The sequence below is a fragment of the Malus domestica genome, chromosome 09 (assembly GCF_042453785.1).
Source record: "Malus domestica chromosome 09, GDT2T_hap1".
NCBI classification, from domain to species: domain Eukaryota; kingdom Viridiplantae; phylum Streptophyta; class Magnoliopsida; order Rosales; family Rosaceae; genus Malus; species Malus domestica.
This window is the reverse complement of record NC_091669.1, coordinates 4,925,189-4,938,845: the sequence shown is the minus strand read 5'-3', so window position 1 is coordinate 4,938,845 and position 13,657 is coordinate 4,925,189. Positions and strand designations below refer to the sequence as shown.

Below are 13,657 nucleotides of genomic sequence, written 5' to 3'. Positions count from 1 at the left end.
CAGATATGCAAACTAAATGATGTGTTACCAATAATAAATAAACATGTTAATTGATATTTAATTATAATCCAATCGTCTACAATCACATTATTTGGTTTAAAAAATTTTTGATCTCCCTAATATTACTCTAATTATAATTAGCCTGTGAACACTACTTTGTAATGAAGTCCTTGCGGTGTTAATTATTTATATGAAATGCATCTTTCCTTGTGACTGAATCTCTTCAACCTTCCCCGTCGAACTCCTCTCCTCTTCAGACAAACAGATTAAGCTTTAATTTTATCAAAGAAGCTCATATAAGATCAACGGACAAAAATTATCAAAGGGTGTGTGAGAAGTAAAATGAGGTGTGTAGATAGCACATTCCTATTTTTTAATTCTACAAGTTAAGTATTTAGTTTTCTAAATCTAAGAGAGTGTATGGGCGAATATGTAATTTAATCAATCTAAGTTGTCTTGTTGGGATTTCCTTTTTCTTTTGGGTCAATCAAATGCACTTTTTATTAAAGCAAATAGCATCAATTGAACTTTGTGGATTCTTTTCTTCTCTTTTCACTCCTTCCTATAATCTCACTCTCTTTGTATGAACCATCCCTGTCTGTCCTCGAATCTCCACCACCAACCAATATCTGTGGGAGGGAGAGAAAGATAACATGGCTAGCTAGCAAGATCGGCCTCTAGAATTTAGAGTGACAAAAAAAATGGCTTCTTCAAATCCTCCAGAGCTTACATTGGGTCTTAAACTGGCTAACATTGAACATGTTTCACAAAAATTGTTTGTTCTAAATGAGCATCTTCAAAAACATCAAAAAGAGCTCTGTAAATTAGAGGCGTTTCGAACAGAGATGCCTCAATGTGTGCTTCTCTTGTTAGACGGTGAGCGCGTTATCTGTTTGTTCCTGCATTTACACATTTGGCTGGCTCTAATTTTTTTCCTATTACTCTTTGAGAAAATAGTTGGACGGTCTGATATATGTTAAATTAATTACCTCTCATGGGTTTTTTTTGATTAATTTTTTTTGCCTCATCGTGTGCTTTTTTTTATTATTGTCAAACGATAAATTTTATTAAATTAATTACTGATGAAATTTGAACCACGCTATCATGTAAGGATTATGTTATTGTAAATGATTTGATGATAGTGTGCTACCTGTTTAATCCATATCTGGTCGGCCCTTATTTATATTTTTTACCCTATTTCTCTTTAGAGAAAAGAGTTGAATGATTTGATATATATTAATTACCTCTCTTGGGTTTATTTTGATCAATCTTTTTTCTTTTCTCCTTGTGTGCTCCTGTTACCGAAACGGTGAGAGTGATATCTGTTTGTTCTCAAATACACACATGATCATTATTTTCTTTCCTATTTCTCTTTTAAGTAAATAGTTGAAAGGTTTGATTTATTTTGATTTATTTATTTTAGCCTCATTACTATTGTATGAAACGGAAGGGTGCTACTTGTTTTTACTGAGTTTTACACATGCGGCAGGCCCTTATTTTATTTTTATTCCCTATTTCTCTTTAAGAAATTAGTTGAAGGGTTTGATACAAGTAAAGTTACCTCTAATGGGCTTACATGATTTTTTTTTACTTATTCAATTTTGTTGTTGTTGTGATCATATAGCTATAGAAGTCCTCAAGAATGAGAGATCGAAACTCAGCGATCATCAATCCGAACGACGGAGTGCGTTCAAAAAAAATACAAGAGCTCGTCTCCTCCCTTCGACCCTAAGCCATATGGCATATAGATACTACTGATCACAAGCAGGTAAACAAGGTGACATAGACATGCAAATGTTCATTACTGATTTCATCTAATAATTTGTCTCATTTTAATTATTTTGTAAAAGGTGATGACTTTAATGTTCCCAATCATCTAGTCGGATAGGAATGGTGGCGATGAACAAAGAGAGCCAACCCTACGCCGTTCCCATGTGATTTGGACATGGCGGCCGACGATTTTGAGATAGAGTCAAAACCACAGGCAGAACCGGAGTCCCAGCCACAGCCACAGCTTCCACTGCCACTAGCGCTGCCAAACATGAAGAACAAAAGGAGGAGCTGGACGCCGGAGCTCCATGCACTGTTTCTGGCGGCCTTGAGTTTAATTGGAGGTCCTGAAGGTGAGGCTAATGAGTTGTGACAATATGTTCATAGAATTAGTTGAGTAATTCTTTATGGTGGGATATGATATCTAGTACCGCAGGTTTCTTGCTTGATCTAATATGTAGTTTGTTTATGAGCTTATTGTTGAGCAAAGTAAAACGAAGTTGGTAATTAGGTGATAATACAAGATCCTCCAGCACCATTTTTTGTTTCTTTGTGAGCCCAAAAAAGACGGGCATGCTCACAAAGATGTTTCGTTTTTAGTACTTAGAACTTGAAAGATGTTTTACAATTGTTTTTTGGTATTACAAGTATGTTGTATTTCTTTGGTTGAAACAAACATGTTGTATTTCATGTGCATTGCTGTGATAGATAATTTCTAACTAACATATCTCAAACTGGAATAATGACTTACATGACATTGGTACACCGTTACGGTGGTGTCCCAAGCAATTATAATAACGACAATGTAAGTTTTTGTTCTTATTTTATTGGCACAGAACGTCATATGACAATGTATCCGTACTATATAAGTTGTTTTTCTTAACTAGTGAATAAATTTTTAAATTGGCATTGCCAACACAGTGTATGCACATCAAATCAATTTCCAATTGCGACAGAAGGTCTGCGGCTTTGTCTGCACGAAACAAAACCCTAGGCCCACTATGGTCAATGTGGAGTCTTATGTTGTGCAAGGACTTGAGGGGCGTACGTAACGGTCTCAATGTCGGAGTACAGCAACCGGCGGGTGAGGGGTAAGGCGACGCAACATCATGGCCCGTACTTGTAGAGGTGAAATTGGTGATGGTAATGGTGGAGGGTTGGGAAGCATGGGATTTTAGGAAGAAGGTCAAATCATCAAGGGGAAGTGAGGCGAAGTAGCCACCATAAAGTGACTAGTGTCAAGGTGAAGAACAGTTTTCCCGGCAATAGAAGCTGCGGCGGCTATCACTGATCCAGGAAGGCCCGTTTAATAATAAAGGTCAAAGTTAGTAGGCTTAATTGGACCGTCGTCGTTAAAGAGTTTATTCATAGCTTTTGGGGAAGGGTTGAAGACTCCGTTAAGATTCCTTCCTTTGCAAGGAAGGTCCCTGCAGATTGAGAGAAAGGACTTGCAGACTACAAATCTGCTTGAAGTCAGACTAGCAAGTAGTGTGTCTCAGCACGATAATATTCATCATACAAACCAAACCACCTACAAAAAAATTCATAAAATATTAAAACTTGATGAGTATATTTCATAGGGAACTTCAACGAAAAGCTCCCGTATTATTCACTTTAACGAAAAATCACATTTTTACACTAAAAAATCAATCATGGTACTATTCATTTTACCTTTTATTTTGTCTTTATCGTTAAAACTCAAAGTTTTCAAACATTTTTCATTAGTTTTCCTTATTTTTTATTTTTTATTATATATTTAACCCTATTCTTAGTATATTTTGGAAGAATTTTGATACTTTGAATTATATTTTCAATATAGGACTTTTGACTTCCTCTACAACAAAACATAATCAAATGGACGAATTTTGGATTAATTCCAATTGGAGGACGTTCGGGGGTCACTTAGCTCAATCGTATCAAAAAATCAGATTTTTCCACCAAGCGGTTATTTTCTGGTGATAGAATAAAAGAGCAATGTGCAGTGCTAGAATAATGACGTTTTGGGCTTGAATTGCATTTTTTGAGCCCAAGATGACCTATGATGGATTCATGGCCTTCTGAAGATGTGTTTATAACATCTTGATCTTCAAAAAAAAAGCTATCATGGGTCGGATTTGGAGGATATTTGAGGCTAAAACGTGGCTGGATAAGTACTTGGCAGATTCTCCTAGTTTAATTAGGATTTTATTTTCTAAGTTATTTTATTATTATTTAGTTTCCTAATTGGAACAAAAGACTACAATTTAGGGTTTGTGCGATGGCATAGCAGCATAAATTGCTTGGCGTTCTCACCTTTATGTACACTTTCTTTTATGCAACTTTGGTGACAGAGAGTAATTGTTAGGCTTTCAGATTTTCTACTTTAAGGTGTTTTCATTCATTTTCTTCTTAATAATATTTTCTATGATTTTACTTATGAATATACGTAACTAATTCATTTTGTTAGGGCGAAACCTTGAGCCTTAGCATGCATATGTAATTTTTATTTAATTGTTTATGATTGATTGCATGCAAACTTTGAATTATTAATCACCGTGATTAAAAATATCTAAATGTCTTAATGCCTGATCACCATTAGGATCTTTAGAAAAGTAATTTGATGCAATTTTGGTCGGAAGGTTCTCAAAAATTGACGCTGGCTTCTTGTGGTTAATAATTGTAATTTCACTTAGAATGAACACCACGTCTTAAGGGTTGCATGGTTTTTCAAAGGGTTTTTATAAAGCATAATGAGTCTCTCATGTTCAGATTTGATCCGAACGTCTGGACGAATTGCATGTTAGATATACGTTCTATGTTGGAGGTTTCTAGTAGAATATAAATTAGGAAAACCTAACCTTCAAAGTGGTATGTATAGATCATAAGTAATTGGTAAAAATGCATAGAATTGCTAGGTATGGTGGAACCCTAGTGCTTTTATAAATTGGTATTTAAAACTTTTTTTCTTTTATCATATTATTTTTAATTAAAATTCGTTTTTAATATTATCCAATTGCAAAATCTCTTTTCTCAATTTTTAATTCTAAGTAGTTAATTAGGAATTATTTCTACATAAATTATTCAAATAGTCCTTGAGGAGAACGACCTTGCATGAGCATCAACATCCTTGTATTTTTGCAAGTATTTCATGTGATTTTGACCCTATTTGCATAGACAGTAAAATCGCTATCAAAACTCAGTGTTAAATTGTTAATAATATTTGCGGAAAGTAAGCATAAAATTTATATCTGGGTATTTTAATGAAAAGGGCTTGAGTTAAGTTTATGTCAGTGGCTAAGGTTATGATGATTTTGTAGGGAACTTTAATGAAAATGGTTTGGGTTAAGTTTACTTTAACCAAAAATCACCATATACTATTATTTAACCCAAAGGGCTTTATATTTCATGATAAGGACAAAACTATTATATATCAGGCCTTATAAACCTTGAATACACATGGGTTGAATTAAAGGAAAACTAATGAAAAGGGCTTGAAAACTTTGAGTTTTAATGATAAGGACAAAATAAAGGGTAAAGTGAATAGTACCAGGATTGATTTTTTAGTGTAAAAATGTGGTTTTTCGTTAAAGTAAACAGTACCGGATGCTTTTCGTTAAAGTTCCCTTGAATTAAAAGCTCAAAACGAAATAGATTTTTGTTTTTCCAGCTCTTACCCCTAACGGAACCCCACTCCGCCAGCCACTCCCGTTAGAAATAGACTTTCCTTTTTTTACAAGTATGCCACTTCCTCACTAAAAAAAATTGAAAAAAAAACCCCAATAATTCATACGATCACAAATCCCATCTTGAATTTTGTTCGTTCTTGCTTCGTTAATTTTAAATCGGAGGGAAAAATGTTAGGACCTGTTGGTTGCTCAGAAAATTTCACTGAGATTTTGTTTTCTGTTTAGAGTTTGAAACTTGCAGAGCTAATTTCAATGGACGAAGCTCAGAATGTGAGGAGCCCTCATTTTTTGGGTTTTATTTTGCTGATTTGAGCTCCGAAAGACTGAAAATCCCATAAAGATTCATGAGAAAAATGGAAGGCAGAATAACTGGGTTAGTTTTGTTGTTCGACCCTAGCGGCAGTGCGTGGAGTATTGAATTGATTCAACAGAATGGTGTAGTACCCACATTAGTTTCATAAATAGTCAGTTTAAGAAATAATCAGTGTTCAGTTTAAGAAATAGTGATAGTACTGATACTCAGTTTAAGAAATAGTGATAGTATCCGTGTTTAGTTTTCAAAAATAGTCGGTATTCAGTTTAAGAAATATTGTAATATTTGTATTTAATTTCAGAAATAGTCTGTTTAAGAAATAGTATAGTATCCATTTTTAGTTTAAGAAATAGTACATCTGTCTAGTTTCAGATATAACCATTAAAAAAAAAATTTAATGAAATAGGCTTGAACTAATTTTATTTTAATTAAAAAACATCCTATAATCTTCTTTAATATAAAAGGCTTGAAATTAAAAAACAGGACAAAATACAACATAACAAAAAGAAAAACTAAAGCCTCATAGGTAGGAAATAAGCCCACATGCAAAACCAAATTTTTTTATTCCAACCAATACCCTTCCGTCAGTCCAATTCCATCAGAAAATTGAATTTTCCTAGGTTTGAACTGAGTGAAAGGTTTGTCGGGGCCACACTCCCATTAAATATTAGTTTGGTTGTTGTGTGTTGTGTCTGCATGTCCATGAGTTTTGGACCAGGATCCTCTCCTGAGCAGATGGAGATGATCCTCCTGACCAGACCCATCGGGCCATTCATTTTTTATCAAACGGCTACAAACATGGGGTCCCTCTAAAAGTTATAATAATTATAGCCGTTAGATAAAAAATGAACGGCCCGATAGGCCTGATCAGGAGGATCCTCTCCATCTGCTCAGGAGAGGATCCTGATTCATGAGTTTTAGCCCCCAACTCTCTTCTCCTAGTATTTTAGCCAATAAGATGCGTCACATGCCCCACCACCTTCTCTAATCTTAAAAATTAGAACCTTCATCCCCAATTATTACTCCGTTGTTATTATTTTAATTATTAATTTATTAGCACTATAATTAGGCATATGTATGTAAGTATATCCACCACAAAATAGCATATTAAATTTATTAGCACTATAATTAGTCAACATCTTCCTCATTTGTTTGCCATATCCATATACTCATTTACTTGCAGAACATTAATCATATATAATTAAAATTGAATTGATTAAATCTCGAATGGTCTCAACTATCAAGGAAAATAGAGGAACTAAAATGAGAAAGAAGGATTGCTTATTTACTAATTTATAAATTAGTAAGAAATTAGAGGAATTGAATTAAGAAGGTTTTAGACTGAGGAAGATTCAAAATCAAAATCATGTTAAATGCTTATTAAAATATTTATAGAATCAAAGTAAGATTAATATAAATTTCATATAAGCTATTTATAAGTTAAACACTAACTATTTCTTAAACACACAGTCTCTCTCCCTCACTATTTTAAACTGATTATTTAAAAAAAATGAACACGGGTACTACAGTATTTATGAAACTAAACTCTAACTATTTATGAAACTAAACACAGCTACTACACCATTTCTGAAACTAAACACTGACTATTTATGAAACTGAACACGGGTATTATCACAATTTCTAAAATTAAGCAATGATACTATCATTATTTTTTAAATTGATCACTAACTATTTTTGAACTAAACACGAGTATTACACTGTTTTTGAAACTAAACACTTACTATTTCTAAAAATCGACCAAGAGTATTATCACTATTTCTTAAACTGAATAATGATACTATCACTATTTCTTAAATTAATCACTGACTATTTCTGAAAACTAAACATGAGTATTATCACTATTTTTTAAACTGGACATTGACAATTTCTGAAAATTAAAAACCTTGATCATACAATATGCACTCCTATAGATACAAATTCAAGATCAAATGTGTATGAACCTTGAGCATTGATTTCTTTCGTATAAGGACAACAAAATCAATATCCCTTGGGGAAAAGTGCAAAGAATATGCCTGCCCTTACACTAGCGCAGAGTTCCATTGACCCTAGCTTGGCAGCAATTCGTGCTACGTACGCAACCATCCACAACAAATATTGTTGAGATATACCAACGGGGTATTTCCAATCAGCTGCAGGAATCAAAAGGACAATGAGAGTGAATCATAGGCCAAATCAAAATATTAAACAAAATAAAATTTAAAGCTAAATTGAATGCTTAAGTTTCATGAAGAAAAATGGTAATTCGGTGACATCGTTCTTGATTGCAAATTTGACTTGCATAGTTATCTTCTCTTGCAGCAAGCTGTGAAAACATATTCAAATGTTCAATTCTACTGCAAACCAACCAATCTTTACATTTCAAAAATAATTCATTTATTAATTTAAACAATAAAAGTTCTACAGATCAAAAGCAACCAGAAAACTCCAAACACTTAATCATTTCATCTTCTTAAAAAATCACTTGAAAAAGATATGAGTAAAATATTGCGAAAGCCCAGAAATAGTCAACATAATCAAAACTAGAAGACCCCAAATATGCAGAAAATAAATAGAGAAAAACAAATCCACACTTTTCACAAATTCGAAACCAAACGTACCTCTTAGAGTCCATCTTTAAGCTATCTCTGATGATTGTCAGAACTCGCTCGAACTCCTAGTTATTAGTGGAAGACTGGTCGGGAGCGTCCCCAACTTCTCGAACTTTTCTTGGCCTTGACTTCCTCATGGATCACAAGGGTAGCGTCATCTCCATCATAGACGATCATATCGAAATTATAAATTGAGAAAATAACAGAGAGAAAATGACATGAGATTTGTAGAAACTTGTAGAAACCGTACATAAGTTTTTTTTTATTTCATCCGAAGTGAAACAGATTTAGGCCTCGTTTGGCAGTTCGAATTGTACTGACTATTTCTGTTGGATACGATTAATAGTCATCTGATCAGGTACTGACTAAATTAATCGAACGTTTAGTTCAGTATCGGACTAATGATCGTATTATTTATATTGCGTTTAATATTATAATGGACAAGAGAAATCAAACTTAAAATAAAATTAAAAAAAAAACTGAAATCATTTCTCAACTCTTTTGTTCCCCAGATCTCTCCGCCGCACCCCCCCCAAACTCCCTCCCTCTCTCTCCCTTCTTCTTCTTCCCTGATTGATTTCCGACTCCAAAGCTCTGCAATTAACACCCACAGACTCAGTTTTCCTTCACTACAATTTCAGTCAAGAACCTTTCTGCAAATACACCATGTTTCTTTGCAAGACCCGGTTGCAGAAGAAGTCCAGAAACATATAATCCCTGCCAACATCATTGCAGGTTTGTCAATTTAGTACATTTTCTCATTTGAAGAGATGACCAGGTACCTCGATTGGCATCAGAGCATCTAACGTCAAATTTTATTTATGAAAAATTTCTATTGAAAAAGCAGCTCTCTATGAAGGGAAAAGAATCAAGGGTTTCCACTTCTGTGCCCCTAACAAAAGAGAATGGAGGGTAAAGCCTTAGGCCCTATTTTGGGTCAATGGTGATTTGGCCAACGGTGAAGAACAGAGGGAGGGGGAAGAACAGAGGGAAGGGCAGAACCTGGGAAGAAGAAGAAAAATGACAAACGAACTGAGATTCAAACGAAGAAGAAGAATTTGAGAAGATGGACCTGAGATTCAGACGAGAGAGCAAGAGTGCGTCTGGAGAGGAAGAGAGAGCGTCTGGAGAGCGAGAGTGCGTCTAGAGAGGAGCCCGACTAAATTGTACCGTGGTTTTCGACGGTACAAGCAAGCGGGTATAGATCGTATAAAAAAGGTGGGCCAGATTATTTAATCTGGTGACTATTTAATTCAAAGGAACATCAAACACCATACTCCGTATTATTAGTATTATTTGGTGACTTATACGGTGTGCCAAACAGGGCCTAAATAAACGGGAGAAGGGGCTGCCATCAGGTAAAATCAGAAACTCATTGTTTGAGCCAGTTTTGATTGGGCTGATTTAATGTTGGGTTTGTCCTAACAATTAAATAAAGTTAGTAGGTGGTTTTTGGTTAAGATTCAAAGTTGTGAAACCCTTTTCATTATTATTATTATTATTATTATTATTTTTCACCAAAAGGAGAATGATTTTGTGAAAACAATCCAAAACCATAGTAACTAGTCACTAACTTATTCTCCAAAACCTAAACCCTAAACTTTTTTCTTTTTTTTTTTTTCACAAAACCATTACCCTGCTACTCGGTCGAAATAGGAGTTGAAGTAGATCGAACTCGATGGAAACAGGAAATGTGTGTGATACGGCTCGTCGCGCTCAAAGAAGACAACCTAGTTATGCAACGTTTTAGTTTTAGAGATATTTTTCAGTGTACTGGGAACACGGCTCGATACACTAACTATCATAATACAAGTTATTGAAATTTTTTTTTCAAGTATCCAACTACTTATATTATAACACTTATTGTACCAGACCGTTTTTTTGTCATATTGAAAAATTTATCGTCGTACCGGGCTTAGCCTCACAATAGGCTATCAATAATGTTGTTCAAATTTGCATTTGGCGAAAATCGATAATAAGACCCCTTACTTACAAGTGAAAAAGAATACCACTAAACCGTAGTACTAATTAAGTGGCTAATAATTGAGATAATATATTATGTTTATCTCTGAATCTGCTCTCTTATCTTGAAAGTTGGAGTTTCTATGATATAGTATTGTATCGCCGTATTTGTATTTGTCTTTAAACGACACATGACTTGATTGACAGTATCTTAAGCCTTTTTATTTTAAACTGCTGCTATGTATATACACCCTGATCGCTTGCTTCAAGTTTTCTTTCATTTTTGTTTCCTTCCCTTGTATGTGTTTTGAAGAAGTTCAGGCATCCTCAGAGGGTCAGTTTTTATTCTTTGTTTGGAGAGTCATGGGTTTTGTTTGTTTGGAGAATGATGTTAGTAGTTGAAATGCATATACGGCTCAAAATTTATGATATAATCGTACATGTATGATTAGCAGTTAAATTCTCTTACATACAAGGAGTCTAGCTAGTAGTATATATTATGAAAATAGTAAGGCAAAATCTCATTAAAAATAGGGATCCTATACAAAGTAAATAAAAGTCTGTCAGATGATATAGTTAAAAAAACACAAACCCTACTGTGTAAAACATATATATTCTTCTGATAATTGCACAACCAAGAACCAACCATACAAGAATTTTTACATAATTAAAAACTTAAACCAACACGTAACACCTTATTTGAAAATTAATTATACATGATTCGTAGTTAAATCTATTAATTAGATTAGATCAAGGTGAAGTGCTTTGTTTTGAAGAAGAAGCTGGGGGGATTCCAGGGATCCGAGGCGTAGGTGGGAGTGGGAATGGGAATGGAGGGAGGAATGGGAGGGTTGGTGGTGGCGGTGACGGCGATGGAGTGAAACCAGGTATAGGTGGCAGGTTGGGAATCAATGGTGCGGGACCTGCTGGTGGAGAACCTGGAAGAGGAGGCAAATTAGGAATTAATGGAGCCGGTGGGGGCTGAAATGGATTAGGGATAATTGGTGGAAAGAAAGTATCTGGATGGACTACTTCTTTATTATCACCTAGTTGCCCATTCTTTGAAGTTTTGGAGTTGGACGACCCAGATGAAGTTTTTCCAGCAGCAAGGGGAGAACCTGGAATTCCAGGAAGTCCTGGGAGGCCTGGGAGACCTGGGAGGCCTGGGAGTCCTGGGAGTCCTGGGAGTCCTGGGAGTCCAGGGAGGCCTGGGAGGCCTGGGAGACCTGGGAGTCCTGGGAGACCTCCTGGGAGACCAGTTGGGGTGGGAGAGAGAGGAGGAAGCTGTGGCAGTGGTGGAAGATAAGGGATCCTAGGGACGGGAGGGAGATCAGTCATTGTGGGGTCCGCCTGAGAGGGGGATGGGAATGCCAGCTCATCAGTAGGAGGGAATGAGAACTTCTGGGAATTTAATTTCTTGGAATTCTGAATGCTGGGTTTCTGGTTGCATAAACCGGGTTGCTTGAGAGGCTTGAAGGTGAAGAAACCAGCAGAGAATATGTGGGTCCCTTGCTTTCTTGCCTTGAGGTGTAGGGAAGATGAGGTGGCTGATGAGGCAACAGCACAGTAGGGTTCACTGCTGCTGATTAGTTTCACAGAGCATCCTTCAATTTTCTTCACATGTTTGCTCACTGAGAAGGGCAGATGGACTTTGAATTGTCCATGGCTATTTGTTTTCACTTGTGCCTTAAAACTTGGTTTCGTTGAACTCCCATCATTGCATTCCACACCAACAAAAGCCCCTGCACAAAAACCCCATCAGATTATTGATGTTGTGGAGAATGCATTCATAAGATGTCGGGATGTTTTGTTGACTGACAAAGAAATCGACAAGTTACTGATGATATAACTGTTTGGCAACAATGATATCGACACATACAACTGATGTATCCTCCATCTTTTCTTTAAGAGAAATAATATCCCAACACTCGTTGTCTGTTGGAAATAAACTGTGATTGAAAGCAGAATCCTACGGTCAAGAAGTTAGATTAGGTGAGATTTTGTTGTAATTGATTTGTGTTATTTACTTTTTCTCATAGGAAATATCTGTATAAAGGGTTTACAATCAGCAGTAATGAAATGTTTCATTCTGGCCAATTCTATCTCTCAGCAGTCACTTTATTGGATTTTACATTTTTTTTCCTTTTGTACACCTTTGTTTATTTCTTTTTTTTTATTTTTCTTTGATTTATTCAAATTTAAAAATTAAAAAGAAACATGAGAGAAGGGAGAGAGAAGGGGTGTACGGAAATCATTGAACGAACGTCTGTTCTATAGCCAGACTACAATATAAAAAGAAACTTGATGACGAACTTTTTGAAAATTTGAGATGAATTTACCTGAAATGAAATGGCTGGTATGTGAGAAATCCTCTTGGAAACATGTGTCACAGTAGACAGTGCCTACAACAACTGCAGAAGGATCGTTCTTCTCATGGCTAGCCTCTGAAGGAGTATGAAATGTAAGAGTAATAACCAGAAAGATAACTGTAAGCCAAGACATGTTTTAGAGCCTATCTTTTCCCCCTCTAAGAAGCTTTCATATTCCTGACTCTAAGAATGAGTTGATACAGGCTGCCTTTTATACAATTGCAGAGGCTTTATAACTAATATAAATATTCTCTGTAGGATTAGACACTTTTTTAGGCATAAAAAAGGACACTGCTAGACTATTTTCTGCAATTCACAATACGTACGCAAAATTAACTCATTAAATTAACCGTGATTGATAGACAAATAAGGAATGACTGTTTTCGAAATTTATAGCCTGCGGTCCATCAAGCTTCATTATTTCACTCATGGAAAAACCAGTCAACTGCAAACCACAAGAAGTGAATGTAGCTAGGTTTCATTTCCTACCACCAAACCATACAAGAAAAAAAAGGGTAATATTTGTAATGGTGGGCAAGTAGAAACAAGGAGGTCCCTAATTTTTGTGTTGCTGTGTGTTTTGTTTATTTTACATTTATTGAGGTTGTTTCTTTGTTGGTGTAAGAATGCCAAAGAGAATAGTTGGGTCCCCGTTGGTTCACGAGATAAGTAGAGTGGCCACAAATTTCATGAGGATGAAGCTGTACACCGTCAACAACAGGTTGCTGCATTCATGTTTTCTCTTCACACAGAAACAAATGATGCATGGGCGCCTACTATATTGGTAAGAAACAGGTATATATGACATTCTTGTGAGATTCTATCGTGTAACCAATGATCTCTCTTTGCATCTATCGCATACAAGCAGATGATAAGCTCCTATCATATTGACTACAAACATAGATATATATAAACAGAAATATCTTAATTATAGATCTTAGATTTGATAAGAGTTGTAGATACAATGTG

General features: G+C 35.4%; 1 protein-coding gene across 2 annotated transcripts; it reads right to left on the bottom strand.

Annotated features, from left to right (window-relative positions):
• Window positions 1-10,913: 10,913 nt before the first annotated feature.
• Window positions 10,914-13,219, bottom strand: LOC139188033 (leucine-rich repeat extensin-like protein 5). 2 transcript variants are annotated; one of them, XM_070804981.1, is made up of 3 exons: window positions 12,659-13,182; window positions 11,537-12,061; window positions 10,914-11,482 (listed from the first exon to the last, which is right to left on the bottom strand). In XM_070804981.1, the coding sequence occupies exons 1-3, from the start codon at window positions 12,819-12,821 to the stop codon at window positions 11,070-11,072; spliced, it is 1,101 nt and encodes a 366-aa protein (XP_070661082.1). In that variant the 5' UTR covers window positions 12,822-13,182; the 3' UTR covers window positions 10,914-11,069. The 2 variants fall into 2 exon arrangements, with proteins under 2 accessions (XP_070661082.1, XP_070661081.1); XM_070804980.1 differs by having other exon boundaries at window positions 10,914-12,061; window positions 12,659-13,219.
• Between the last annotated feature and the right edge of the window lie 438 nt (window positions 13,220-13,657).

Bases quoted from the DNA above. Each gene is read 5' to 3' on its own strand.
- LOC139188033 (XM_070804980.1), bottom strand. From the start codon at position 12,821: ATGTCTTGGCTTACAGTTATCTTTCTGGTTATTACTCTTACATTTCAT. The intron at 12,062-12,658 runs GTAAATTCATCT...GTTTTTGTGCAG, and splicing joins TACCAGCCATTTCATTTCAG to GGGCTTTTGTTGGTGTGGAA.